General features: G+C 43.5%; 1 protein-coding gene across 1 annotated transcript in view; it reads right to left on the reverse strand.

The window, feature by feature from the left end:
• kmt2d (lysine (K)-specific methyltransferase 2D) overlaps positions 1-13,616 on the reverse strand; it is a 248,352-nt gene that overhangs the window by 182,279 nt on the left and 52,457 nt on the right. The window contains exons 6-7 of the mRNA XM_059955967.1: positions 12,283-12,392; positions 11,145-11,307 (exon numbers count right to left, since the gene is read on the reverse strand). Coding sequence (XP_059811950.1) covers positions 11,145-11,307; positions 12,283-12,392 — 273 coding nt within the window. The remainder of the gene's footprint in view (positions 1-11,144; positions 11,308-12,282; positions 12,393-13,616) is intronic.

Consider the following 13,616-nt stretch of genomic DNA (forward strand, 5'->3'; position numbering starts at 1 on the left):
AAAGGAACTCGATCCTTGTTAAACCGGCATAAAGATGGAGTGAGCACAGATGTTCAGGAATCGGAGATGTGGGTGAGGGCAGCGTCAATAGGGGAGGAAAGGAAACCCCATTCTTTGAAGGTGGACGTCTCTGATGTCCTGGAAAGGAAAGCTCCATCCTGGGAACCAATGTGGTGGAGATAAAGGAACTAAAAGGGAATAGCATTTTTACAGAAGACAGGGTGGAAAGATAGCTGTGGGAATCAGTAGGTTTACAAAAGATGTCAGTAGGTAGTTTGTCTCCAGAGATGGAGATGGAATATCGAAAAAGGGGCAAGAGGTGTCAAATGGACTAAGTGGATTTAAGGGCAGTGTGGAAGTTAAAGGTAAGGTTGATGAAATTGAAGAGCTCAGCATGGGTGCACGAAGCAGCACTAATGTAGTTCTCAATGTGACACAGGAAAAGTTGGGGAGCACGACCAAGAAAGATTTGGAACATAGGCTGTTTGACGTAGGCAACAAAAAGGTAGACATAACTGGAGCCCAAGCAGATGCCCATGGCTACCCCTTGAGTTTGGAGAAAATGGGAGGAGCCAAAGGAGAAATAGTTGAGGATGAGGACCAGTTCTGGGAGATGGAGGAGGGTAGTGGTGGAGGGGAAATAAGTGGTGTTTTGTTGAGAAAGAAGCTGATAGCCTTAAAGCTTTCTTGATGGGGGGGGGGGGGGGGGATAGAAGTGCACAGGGACTGGACACCCATGGTGAAAGTGGAAATGTGGCAATCAGGGCCAAGGATTTGATTGTTGTTGAGATCGAGAGCTTGTGAAGTGTCGCGGATATAGATGGGAAGGGACTAAACCAAGAGGGATAGAATGGTTTCAAGGTATGTGGACACAAGTTCAGCAGGGCAGGAGGAGGTATAGACAATGAGCCTAACCGGATACTCAGATTTGTGGATCTTGGGTAGGGGGTAGAACGAGCAGTGCGGGGTAAGGGAACTATGAGATTGGTGGCAGTGTGTGGGAGTTCTCTGGAGTTCATGAGTTAGTAATGGTGCAGGTGATAGTGCGCTGATGGTCCAGAGCAGGTTCCCTTTCAAGGGGTAAGCAAGAGGTGGAGTCTAAGAGATACTGCCTGGCCTCAGCAATGGAGTACCACCCCTCTTTTTCTTGAGTTTAATGGTAAAGTTGGGATTTGGGTGGAGAAAGTGGAGATCAGTGTATTCAGAAGGGGTAAGGTTTGAGGAGAGAGGAATGCTGAAGCTGAGCTGGTTGGATTTCATCAGCAATTTGAGATGAAAAGATCCAGAACAGGCAAAGAATCAGGGTGGGTGTCCAAGAAGAGGAGGAGGGTTGGAGATGGAAGAAGGAGTCATTAATGCAGGATGGGGAATTCTTACCAAAGAAGTGGGCTCGGAGATGGAGTTGGTGGAAAAAGAGCTTGGTGTCATGGCGAGCACAGAACTCCCTGAAGTGTAGGTGAACGGAGACAAAGGTGAGGCTGTCACTGAGAACAGAACATTGCAACGCACAGAGGAGAATGTCAGAAGGAATGGTGAAGATACGGTAGGGATTAGAGCTGGGATCAGACGGGCTGGGGAGGAAAGTGGTGGCGTTGGGGAGGGTGGAGGGTTTTGAAGTTCAGGGAAGGTAGGGTGGAAGGAAGATGGAGGCTCTGAGGACCCAAAAGGGGACAGGGGAAAGTGAGAGACCTGGGGTTGCAAATCACGAGTGTGCAAAAAAAAAAGCAATAAAAAAGTGTTCATGGACCAATTAGAAATCTGATGGCAGTGGGGGTCTTTCATTTCTTGTACCTTTTCCATAATGGTCGCAGCAAGAGGGCATGTCTTCAATGGTGAGGGCTTTTAATGATAAATGTCACCTTCTTGGGGCACTGCCTTTTGAAGGTGTCCTTAATGGAGGGGAGAGTTGTGCCCATGTTGGAACTGGCCAAGTCTACAATCCTCTGCAGCCTCTTGCAACCCTGTATACTGGAGGCTCCATATCAGGCTATGAAGCAACTAGTCAGAACACTCTCCACTGTACATCTACAGGAATTTGCATGAGTCTTTGGTGACATACCAAATTTCCTTAAACTCCTAATGAAGCAGTGCAGCTAACTTGCCTTTTCTGCGATTGTATCAATGTGTTGTGCCCAGGATAGAACCTCCAAGATATGAAGCTGCTCACCCTTTCCACCACTGACCCCTCAATGAGGACTGGTGTGTGTTTTCCCAACTTCTCTTTTCTGAAGTCCACATTCTGTCACTGCTGTATGCTTCATTTACTTCACTGGCTATATAGCACTTTGCCATGTCCCGAGATTATAAAAGTCACTGGATAAATGCAATTCCTTCTTCCTTCATCTGAATCAATGGACTACTACAATTCAGTATGGAAAATGTCACAGTCTCACAGGGAGGATTGTCAATCTTTGCAATTAAGTTAACCACTGCAAAATCTGCCCTACTGTTACTGTAATGCATAAACAATAGTAAAGTATCATGGGATTACATCAATAATATAACTGAGGCATAATATGCAAGACTATTTGCCCACAGTCCAGATCCAGGCCAAGCCACCTCCTTCAAACCCAAGAGGTTCAGGTGAACTTCCATTTTCTTAGAAGCTGAAAGAGATTCAGAATGTCAGAGGACTCTGACAAATTTCCCCAAGAATAGAGTAAAATGCATTGACTGATTGTATCATGGCCTAATATGGAATCTCCAATGAACAGAAACGCAAGAGCCATCAGAGGGTGGTGGACTCAGCCAGTTCCATCACAGGTACAGCTCTCCACACCATCAAGTTCATCAACAAAAGGCGATATCTCAGGAAGGTGACATCCATTATCAGGGAATGCCACCATTCAGACCACACCCTCTTCTTGATGCTGCCATGAAGCAAGAGGTACAGGAGCCTGAACATCCACACCTCAAGGTTCAACAGCTGCTTTCCACTGCCATCAGGTTTTTGACCAACCTGATAAACCCTAACACTACGTTGGACTATAGACCCCCTCCCAACTCTCACAAATGTCATAATGATTATTTAGTTGTGCAAGTAATTTGTAACTTAAGTTAATTTAAATTTACATTAACTTATGTTTGTCATGTACTGTAGACCTACTGTAAACAAAAGTAATTTTCATGGCAAAGAAGGATCTTGTGTTTTTCTGGCATATAAGATGAATAAATTCTTCTTGGGTTTCCAGCCAGGTACAGGTTTCGATTTTAACGACAAACACTGCAATCTTCATCAGGGTAACACCTGGGGGGGGGGGAGGGGGGGGTGTACACACACACACACACACACACACCCCCCGCTATCCATCCCCCTTCCGGATTGGATGAGGACTAATCAATCAGGTTTCCATTGTCCCATTTTGTTTACAATAGAATTCCAGTTCTTAGAGCAAGACCTTCGTCTTTCTTAAAATTCTTTTTCTCTAGTTTTTCTTCACCAGGCGGTCCCAAAAACAATTGGCACGGTACAGTAGTTTTGTGCCAAAGTCAATCCTACGGCCATGGCAAATGCAATGTTCTGCTACTGCCTAGTTCTCCAGGCAACCTAAACAATACACTTCCTGTGCTCCTTGACATGGGTTTCCACTGTGCTGATTAATGCTGCTCCGCATTCGCAGGGAATCCTGTAAATGCCAGCCAACCTGAGTCCCAGGTCATCTTTGACCAGCATTTGCTGCGATTTGAGCTTCCTTACGGGGTTATGGATGGAATTAATCTGGTATTTCTTCAGGATTCTGGTGATCCTTCCACAAATCATGGAAATATAGGGAAGCAGGCAGTAGCGATGGGGTCCTCCTTGTTATTAGGCTTCCTGGTTTTTCTGTCGGCCCTTTTAAGGGCTTAATTGATTTCCTTCACATTGTGACATTCTGTAGAAACATAGTGCACAATCGTCTTATCTCCTCATTGAGACTCTCCGGGTCCAAAATAATTTTCATGGCATTTATATGCTGGGTATGTCTATTAGAATAAGCTTGAACTAGCAAGGACTATGAGTTGGCCTAAGCCACGAGTTGACCTCAGGCAGCAAATGACAAAGACCTTGCTCCTAGAATAGTCACCAACCTTTTTAAGCCCAAGATCCCCTACCTCGGCCTTAGTGAAAGGCAAGATCGACCTACTAAATCATTCAGTCACGCGTATGAGCACCGGGCAGAAAAGACCGAAAGTAAAACCCTGCAACCCAGAAGTAGAAATAATATGTGTACACCAGGGGTCACCACCCTTTTTTGCACCGTGGACCAGTTTAATATTGACAATATTCTTGTGGACCAGCTGACCGGGGGGTTGGTGTTAATCCAGTCTATTCCACAACTTAGTTTACGTGGCTCTCAGCACTTGCTTCTGTCCCACTTGCTCATGTTTTTTCCTCTGAAAAAACTCAACAGGTTTGTCTTTAAGTGCAGGGTGCTCGGACTCGGGGTACCGAAGCAGTTTTGAGTGCTTCATTGCCTCATTAGACAGACTTCGCGCCCGAACTCCAGCTTCCCGCTCGCCCGCCACCAGACACTTTTGCCAGGTGCGGCTGGTTGTGGGTGGGGTGAGAGGACAAGGTCAGGGCCGGAGGTCTCCATACCGGGGCCGCAACGGTCACAGTCCGGAGAAAGCGACCAACCAAGTGAGAGTGCGACAGGGCGTGCACCAGCCCCCCCTTGTAGGATCTATCAGCCGACAAAAGTTTGGCTCAAGGGATGACTTTCAGTAGATCGCAGCGAGGTAGCTGCTCTGTTACTTATGAAACCCTGAGCCCGAATTAGGTCGTCTGCGAATATTTTAGCAGCGGGTTCCCCACGAACATTCGGTGTGGTAAACAAGTTCAGAGGTGGCACCCTTCTGTCCGCACTCCAGGACAGTAGCAACAGCACTTCCCGCCAGCTGTGCGAGGTGGCCGGTTACCTGAGGCCAACCAGTGATCCCTGGCACGAGGGTGTCACTGCGTTTAGGCGACTGATGACCTCATGTGCGTTCAAGTTTAACCGTGGGCGTGACAAGGAATGAGAAAAGGTGCAGTTGACTCATATCGCCAAATCATATCTTTTCCTCATGGCCCGGTGGTTGGGGACCACTGAAGTACTCTGTGTACTGAGTGGCGGGAGAGCTACACACATGTGCACTGGGCAGAAAGAACGGAACTAAAACCCCACAACCCAGAAACAATCTCTCAACTGTATTTGTGTATTTATTTTTCATTTTTTTCAGGATCTACTGGGAAAGTCTCAAAGATCGACCAATCAATCGCGATCGAAGGGTTGGCGACCACTATCGTAGAACATCCTAACAAAGGGCAAAGCTGGAAGAGAAATCTTACTTCCTGTCAAGACAAAGAGTTTGCTTGACACAATGTTTAATTGCATCGACAGTGCTTTGAAAAAGTATTCAGCCCCCAACCCTTTGTTCACATAAATGAGTATTACAACCAAGGAATTTGATCAATTTAACTGATAAGTTTTATTGGTGTATCATTGCTCCTTTTTTCTGTGTTTTAATGGGCTATACTGTGAGAGAAATGTAAAGCATGAAAAAAAAATCAGAAGTTGAAATGCCAGCAGTTCAGAAAGTATTCATCCCCTCCCCCCGCTCAGTTAAATCATCTCTCACAGCTATTATAGCCAGTAGTGTCTTTGGACAAGTCTCTAATAGCTTTGCACAACATGACGCACAACATTGCCCTTTCCTCCTTCCAAAACTGTTCAAGCTGTGCCAGGTTAGCTGCGAAGGGGCAGTGGACAGCAATCTTGACATCTTGTCGAAGATGTTCAAAGTGCAAAGTAAATTTATTATCAAAATACAAACATGTCACCATATACAGCCCTGAGATACATTTTCTTGTGGATTTAGTAAATCCTTAATAGAATCAATGAAAGAACTTGGGCATTCAACAAGTGTGCAAAGGACGACAAACTATGTAAATACTAAGAGATAGGAAAAAAGGAAATAATAATTAAGCAATAATTATCAAGAACATTAATGAAAGGTCCTTAAAGTGAATCCGCAGATTGTGGGAACAGTTCAATGATGGGGCAAGTGAAGTTATCCCCTTTGGTTCAAGAGCCTGATGGCTGAGGGGTAATAACTGTTCCTGAACCTGGTGGTGTGAGTCCTGAGGCTCCTGAACCTTCTTCCTGATAGCAGCAGTGAGAAGAGAGCATGGCCTGGATGGTGGGGGTCCCTGATGATGAATGCTGCTTTCCTGAGACACTGCTCTGTGTAGATGTGCTCAGTGGTGGGAAGGGCTTTACCCATGACAGCATGGTCTGGGCTGTATTTATTAGTTTTAGTAGGATTTGAGCAGTCAACGTTTCGGGCCGAAACTCGTCGTCAGGACTGAAGAAGGAGGGGGCAGAGGCCCTATAAAGAAGGTGGGGGGAGGGTGGAAGGTACCAGGTGAGAAACCAATCAGAGGAAAGATCAAGAGGTGGGAGAGGGGAAGCAGGGAGGGGATAGGCAGGTGATGTGAAGAAGAAATGTAAGGAGAAAGCACTATGGATAGTAGAAGAAGGCAGAATCATGAGAGAGGTGATAGGCAGCTAGAAGATGAGGCAGAGTGGAAGTACCTCCTCCATTTCCCGCACTTCGGCCCTCACCCCATCCTCCCGTCACAACAGGGAGCGTGTTTCCCTTGTCCTCACCTACCACTCCACCAGGCTCCGGATCCAGCATATGATCCTCCGCAACTCCCACCACCTTCAACAGGACCCCACCACTAAGCACATCTTTCCCTCTCTACCCCTCTCCGCTTTCCGCAGGGATCGTTCCCTCTGCGACTGCCTGGTCCACAAGTCCCTCCCCACAGGTCTCCCACCTGGTACTTATCCCTGCAAGTGCAAGTGCTACACCTGTCCCTGCACCTCTTCTCTTACCACCATTCAGGGCCCCAGTCCTTCCAGGTGAGGCAACACTTCACTTGTGAGTCTGTTGGGATAATCTATTGCTTCTGGTGCGGCCTCCTCTACATCGGTGAGACCCGACGCAGATTGGGGGACCACTTCGTCGAGCACTTCTGTTCTGTCCGCCACAACAGACAGGATCTCCCCGTTGCCACCCACTTCAACTCTGCTTCACTTTCCCATTTGGATATGTCCATACGTGGCCTCCTCTTCTGCCATGATGAGGCCAAACTCAGGTTGGAGGAACAACACCTCATATACTGCCTGGGTAGTCTCCAGCCCCTTGGTATGAACATCGAATTCTCCAACTTCCGGTAATTCCTTCCCTCTCCCTTCCACCATCACACTTTCACTCTGCCTCCTCTTCCAGCTGCCTATCACCTCTCTCATGATTCTGCCTTCTTCTACTATCCATAGTGCTTTCCCCTTACATTCCTTCTTCACACCTCCTGCCTATCCCCTCCCTGCTTCCCCTTCCCCACCCCTTGATCTTTCCTCTGATTGGTTTTTCACCTGGCACCTTCCACCCTCCCCCCACCTTCTTTATAGGGCTCCTGCCCCCTCCTCCTTCAATCCTGACAAAGGGTCTCAGCCCAAAACGTTGACTGCTCATTTCAATGGATGCTGCTGCCTGACCTGATGAGTTCATCCAGCTTTTGTACGTGTTGATTTGACCACAGCATCTGCAGCGTACTTTGTGTTTTGTAGGATTTTCTGATCAAGGGCATTGGTGTTTCTATACCAGACTGTGATGCAGCCAGTCTCCTCTACACATCTACATAAGTTTACCAAAGTTTTAAATGTCATGCCGAATCTTTCCAAACTCCCAAGGAAGTAGAGGCGCTTCCTTGCTTTCTTCATAATTGCACTTACAAGCTGGGCCCAGGATGAAATAATAACACCAAGGAATTTAGAGTTGCTGACCCTCTCCACCTCTGATACCCTGATAAGGATTGGCTCTTGGACCTCTAGTTTCCTCCTCCTGAAGTTAATAATCAGCTCCTTAGTTTTGCTGACAATGAGAGGTTGTTGTTGTGGCACCATTCAGCCAGATTTTCAATCTCCCTCCTACATGCTGATTCATCACCTTTGATTCAGCCTACAACAATGGTGTCATCAGCAAATTTGAGTATTGCATTTAAGTTGTGTTTAGCCATAGAGTCTTAAGTATAAAGCAAGCAGAGCAGAGTTACTAAGCACACAGCCTTGTGGGTGCATCTGGGCTGATGGACATTGTGAAGCACAAGTTGTTGCCAATCCGAACTGACTGTGGACTGCAACTGAAGAAATCGAGGATCCAACTGCACAAGCAGGTATTGAGGCCAAGGTCTTGAAGCTTACTAATTAGTTTTGAGGGGATAGTGGTGTTGAATACCGAGCTGTATTCGATAAAGAGCATCCTGATGTGTGCATCTTTGCTGTCCAGATGCTCCAGGGTTAAAAGAACTACTAATAAGATGCCATTTGCTTTAGACCTGTTACTCCAGTAGGTAAATTGGAGCAGATCCAAGTCACTTCTCAGGCAGGAGTTGGTATGTTTCATCACCAACCTCTCAAAACACTTTATAACTGTGGATTTAAGTGCTACTGGACAACAGATGGGCAATTGTGTTACCTGGCTGATGCATAATATTAGATTTACTCCACATGTAATGCAAAAAAAAAGCATATCCTTGTCTATAAAGACTTCGCAAAGTGGCACTTAGAAGACTCATCATGTTGTGCAAAGCTAATACTTATCCAAAAAGACAACTGGCTGTAATAGCTGCAAGAGGTGGTTCAACTCAGTGCTGAACAAAAGACAGGGTGGGGGTGGTATGAATATTTTTGAACTGCTGACATTCCAGTTTTTGAATTTTTAAGTTTTTCATGCTTTATAATTTTCCCTGTTTTTGGGGGGGGGGGGGGGTGGGAACACTCCACTGTGGGGTAAAAAAAAGAGCATGTAGTTACAAATAAAAAAATCTCAGTTAAATTGATCAAAATCCCTGGTTGTAATATTCAGTTATATGAACAAAGGGTTGAAGGCTGAATACTTTTTCAAGACACTGTATTATGCAGAGACACACATTTACGAACTGTAAAGAGTGCTTTCGTCAAAAATTAAAACCATGTTTAAAAAATAAAATCAGCTACTTATCTTCAGGGCTAGGAATTGCCATTCAAACACATGGAATTACATACATACTACCTGACTAACTTAAGTCTGACTAGCTTAGGATCAGACAGTTGCATCTGTAGCAATATACTGAGGAACTCCAGCATGACCAAGCTCTGCTGCTGAATTCCATGTGGAGCTCCGTATTTATCCCATACTTAAGTCTGCTCAGGTCTGAAAACTTACTTACCTAGAAATATCTGAATTCCAATGGCTCCTTTGATTATCCCAAAGGAAAAACTGACACTGAATGTAACATCACATGCAAAGTGTAAGCAATAAAATACAAATCAGCAACCCCCTACCCTTGCACAGAATATTGCCAAGGCAGATACTATGTCCACTGAAGAAAACTCACTTCTCCCTCCAACTCCAACACCCCACACCCATTTTCAAATATAATTTCACTCTTACCCAGCTCAAAATAAATATCATTATTTACTCTAATATACTGGAGGCAAACAATAAGTCATGTTATTCTAATGATAACCTAAAAGTAATACTATGGTAGCACTCAACTAATTGTGGAACTCCATGATACATTGTAAAAATATATTTCTCAGCTTTAAAATTTCCACTGAATTGTGCTCTCTGGATTTAAATATCTCCTTATCTGAGGAGAGCTGGGATTCAGTTCTCAAATCGGTTAACTCAACCTCTCTTTGTGCTCGCCACTGCCTTTTACAGTTTAAGATTGTTCATAGAGCCCATATGTCTAAATCTAAACTATCTCGATTCTACCCTAGCGTTAGTCCGCTCTGTGATAAATGCAAGAGGGGCGTGGCCTCTCTCATCCATATGTACTGGTTCTGTCCTAGCTTGGAGAAATTCAGGAAAGATGTCTTCACTACGTTATCGTGTATTCTGAATCAGCACCTAGAACCAAACCCCTTAATTGCTCTGTTCGGTTTTTGGGGTGAGACAGATTTATGTCTCGGTCTGACCAAATGCCGAATATTATCCTTTGCCTCTCTCCTGGCTAGATGCTTGATCCTCCTCAGATGGAGAGATGCTACCCTGCCCACTCATGCTCAATGGCTTAATGACATCATGGCCTGTTTGGACCTCGAAAAAATTCATTATTCAGTTCTCGATTCGGATCTAAAGTTCCATAAGGTCTGGGGACCTTTTATCGAGTACTTGCATAACCTTCCTCTTGACTAGGGTTTTTTTTTTCCTTTTCGGTCCCTTGCTTTCAGCTCCTTTTTTTTCTGGTGGAAGGCATTATTATCCTCTGTTGCTGAGTGTATTCACAGTCTGGGAGCTTGGCTGTCCTGACTTATACTCTCTATATTGTGTTGTGGTTGGTCTGGAGTTGCTGTTGTTTTTTCTTGTGTTGTGGGGCTTGGGGAGGACACTAAGCTTACTTGTCTTTAATTTAGGTGCTTTTTTTTTGCTAAATTCTCTTCCTTTGTAGCATATTGTTATTGTATGCTTAATTTTGCACTGTTTTAATGTTCCTCACTGGGATTTGGGGTTTTTAATTTGTAAAATGTTTTGAAAAACTAATAAAAATTTTTAAAAAAATAAAAAAAGAATTGTGCTCTCTGTTGCTAACCAGATAATATTTTTTTAAAATTACTGATCAATGGTGAAGCTATATTCATGGGAAAAAGATCACAAGAAACTTTAGTCCTTTGAGCAAGTGAGGTTATTGAAGATTGTGGCTGGTAGTCAGCCTGATTTTAACACTTAATGACTAGGGTAATTGAACATGGAAGGCGAGGAAAAGAAACCAGAGACAACTGAGATCCAAAGGAGCAAAGAAGAAAGAAAACCCAGACAAAACAAAACTTCTTGCCATTCTTTCCATTTGCAAATATGCACTAATGGGAACAAAGCAACAGAGCTTTTTACCCAAGATTGCTTAAACCAATGGCAGACCATTTGCCATGAACTTCCAAGATCAGTAAAATTGATGCTGGGATTAAGGCAAGCACCTTAAAAAAAAATTCCCACTTTAAATACACAAACAAGTTACATTCACATGAAATAGCTCTTTTTTCTCTTGTACTAGATTTAGCAATATTCAACTTCTCACACAATGTGAATAATGCCACAAACGTACAAGTTTCTATAAAAGCATATTCTGTTACCTATTTGCACTGCTTTATCTGCATGGTCTGGACAAAGAAGAGTCAAGGTTTTCATTGACTGGAAAGATCCAGATGCTGCTGCACAGGGAAAGTGGTATGATCTTAAGCATCCTTCCATCTGGCATCGAATGGTAGCACCCAACCGTTTACAATATTCGCATTTCTATGAAAGCAAATAAAAACAATATTACTTTTAAAATGTTATTAGTTATCTGTAGTACAACACTAAGCCATAAACAGTATCAAGCAAACACTCATTGCAACAGATAACTATTACAAACAGAGCATCAAGTTGGGAACATTTACACTAATAGTCACAGCCTCACAGTTCCAATGACCTGGGTTCAATCCTGAATTTGGGAGCCTGTCAAGGTGGAGCTTGCATGTTCTCTCTGTGGCTGCATGGGTTTATAGCCCATCCCAAAGATGTGTGAGTTGGTAGTTGTACTAGCCACTGTAAATTTGAGTGCCTGATGGTCAGTGTGGACTCAATGGGCCCATTCTGTCTTGTGGCACAATTACAGATGCCAAATGAGAAAAAAAAATCCATCATTTGCTACTTGAAAGATGAGTCAAATAACCGTGGGTTGCCGCAGTATACAACCAAGCAGTAGACACGACTGCACATCAACAATCAAGTAAAATAAGAATATTTTACTTGAGATATCAGCCACTTTCCAACTAGAAATAAAAGTACACCAACAGTTATTTCATTAATTTCCAAGTCAGAGGATCCAATCTATATTTGCATCTTACAGAAAAAGAGATGCTCTTAACTGCTACAATTGCTTTTGGCCCCATCTTCTTGTCTTAGCTCCATCATCACAATTCCCACTGCCCTCCTCATTTATTTCATTACAAGGATGCATTTCTTCCCTTTTAAGAAATGGGGTCACCCGAGTTTTCACACATCTATTGAAGCAGAACTACTGGCACTGGTTTCTGCCTTCACCAGTCAATGGTAGTTAGTAACATAGTAGATAAAAGCAGAAACACACCATGCTACACTGTTGCATTTAGTGTTACTACAAGCTGAGATTGTAACCCTCAAAACCTGTAATAGTCATAAGACAATTATTCAGTCCTCTCAAAGTTTAGAATCTTTCAACATGAAGAACTTCAAGATTTAACCTCTTACCTGTGAGATACCTGAGATTACAGCCTTATCCACATTGACCAGTCTTTGCCCCTCACCCTGCACAACATCATGTGACCAGGCTGCACACCAATGATGAGCCCAAAAATGCCCTGTGGAAAGATGCCCAGAATTAAAAAAACTCAGTAGAGAGCAAACTTGCTTTCCTTTATTCGAGAATAAAATAAATATCCAGAATATTTATTTGTTGGCAAGTTATTAAATTAATATTCAAACATTAAATGAATTAAAGCACTTTGAGAGATCTCCTAATTTGAAGACACTACTGCAGTTTAAGAGAGAATAATCAATTGCAAGCTAGCTCAGCCAATTATATTAGATGGTTAGAAGCATAGGCTACACTACGAGTTTGTGCCAGGCAACCTAACCAAACCCACTGGGATCTAAACATGTGTCAGTTGGACCTACGTTCTGCAAGATCATTCAGATTTGGGTCAGACTATATATAAAATGCCAACCTGGCTCAGGGCTTTATCTAGGTTAGTTTTCAGCTTGGCTCAATGTTAGCAATATCAGCTATGATAGCTGGATATTTGGCTAGGGAGGAGGCAAAAGGCTTGACTAGTGATGGAAGGGTGATTTTCGGGTATTGATTTGAAACCTGATTCAGTGCTGATGACAGTGTGGAATACTCAGCAAAACAAATGGAAAGCATTTGTCTAGGCCCTATAAGTTTATTCTCAGATGCATGCTCAAGTTAGCATGTCATTTTATTTTTCCACCTAGCTCAGACTGATAGACACTAATACCTCATGAAACAATGTCCACTTGGAATTATTGTCAGACCAATAGAAAGTACCTAAGAGGAGAAGTCAGCCTTACAGTCCCTTAAGCCTGTGGATTTTGAATTACAAGTCTACTTTCCTGCCAAATCCCCATGTCTCTCAAATCATTTTGTGCCCAAAAATCAACATCTGCCTTCAATGTGTGTAAATGAGCAGCAGCATAGTGGGCGAGTGAATGAGGGCCTCAAGGAAAGATGAGGTTTCTATCACATCTAAGCTGACTTAAAACTCAGGCCTAGTAAGCAAATGAGTAGGAAACAGCACCAAGCTGTATGCCTAAAAAATGCATTTCTGCACATATTTGCAAACATTTTCTTAACCCAATATAAACTATCACATCCTACACAGTGACACTAGTTACATTTAAATAGTAGAAAACCAATTAAGCAAGCAGAATTCAAGAGTATCACAGTGGAAGATGTCTGTATGCAAAAAAATGTTTATATAATTACTATTTTTAGCAGCTGATAGCAGTAACCCCTGACAAAGAGTAAAAAGAAATGCATTTAGCGCCTGAACTCAAGCATCTTA

The sequence above is a fragment of the Hypanus sabinus genome, chromosome X1 (assembly GCF_030144855.1).
Source record: "Hypanus sabinus isolate sHypSab1 chromosome X1, sHypSab1.hap1, whole genome shotgun sequence".
NCBI classification, from domain to species: Eukaryota; Metazoa; Chordata; class Chondrichthyes; order Myliobatiformes; family Dasyatidae; genus Hypanus; species Hypanus sabinus.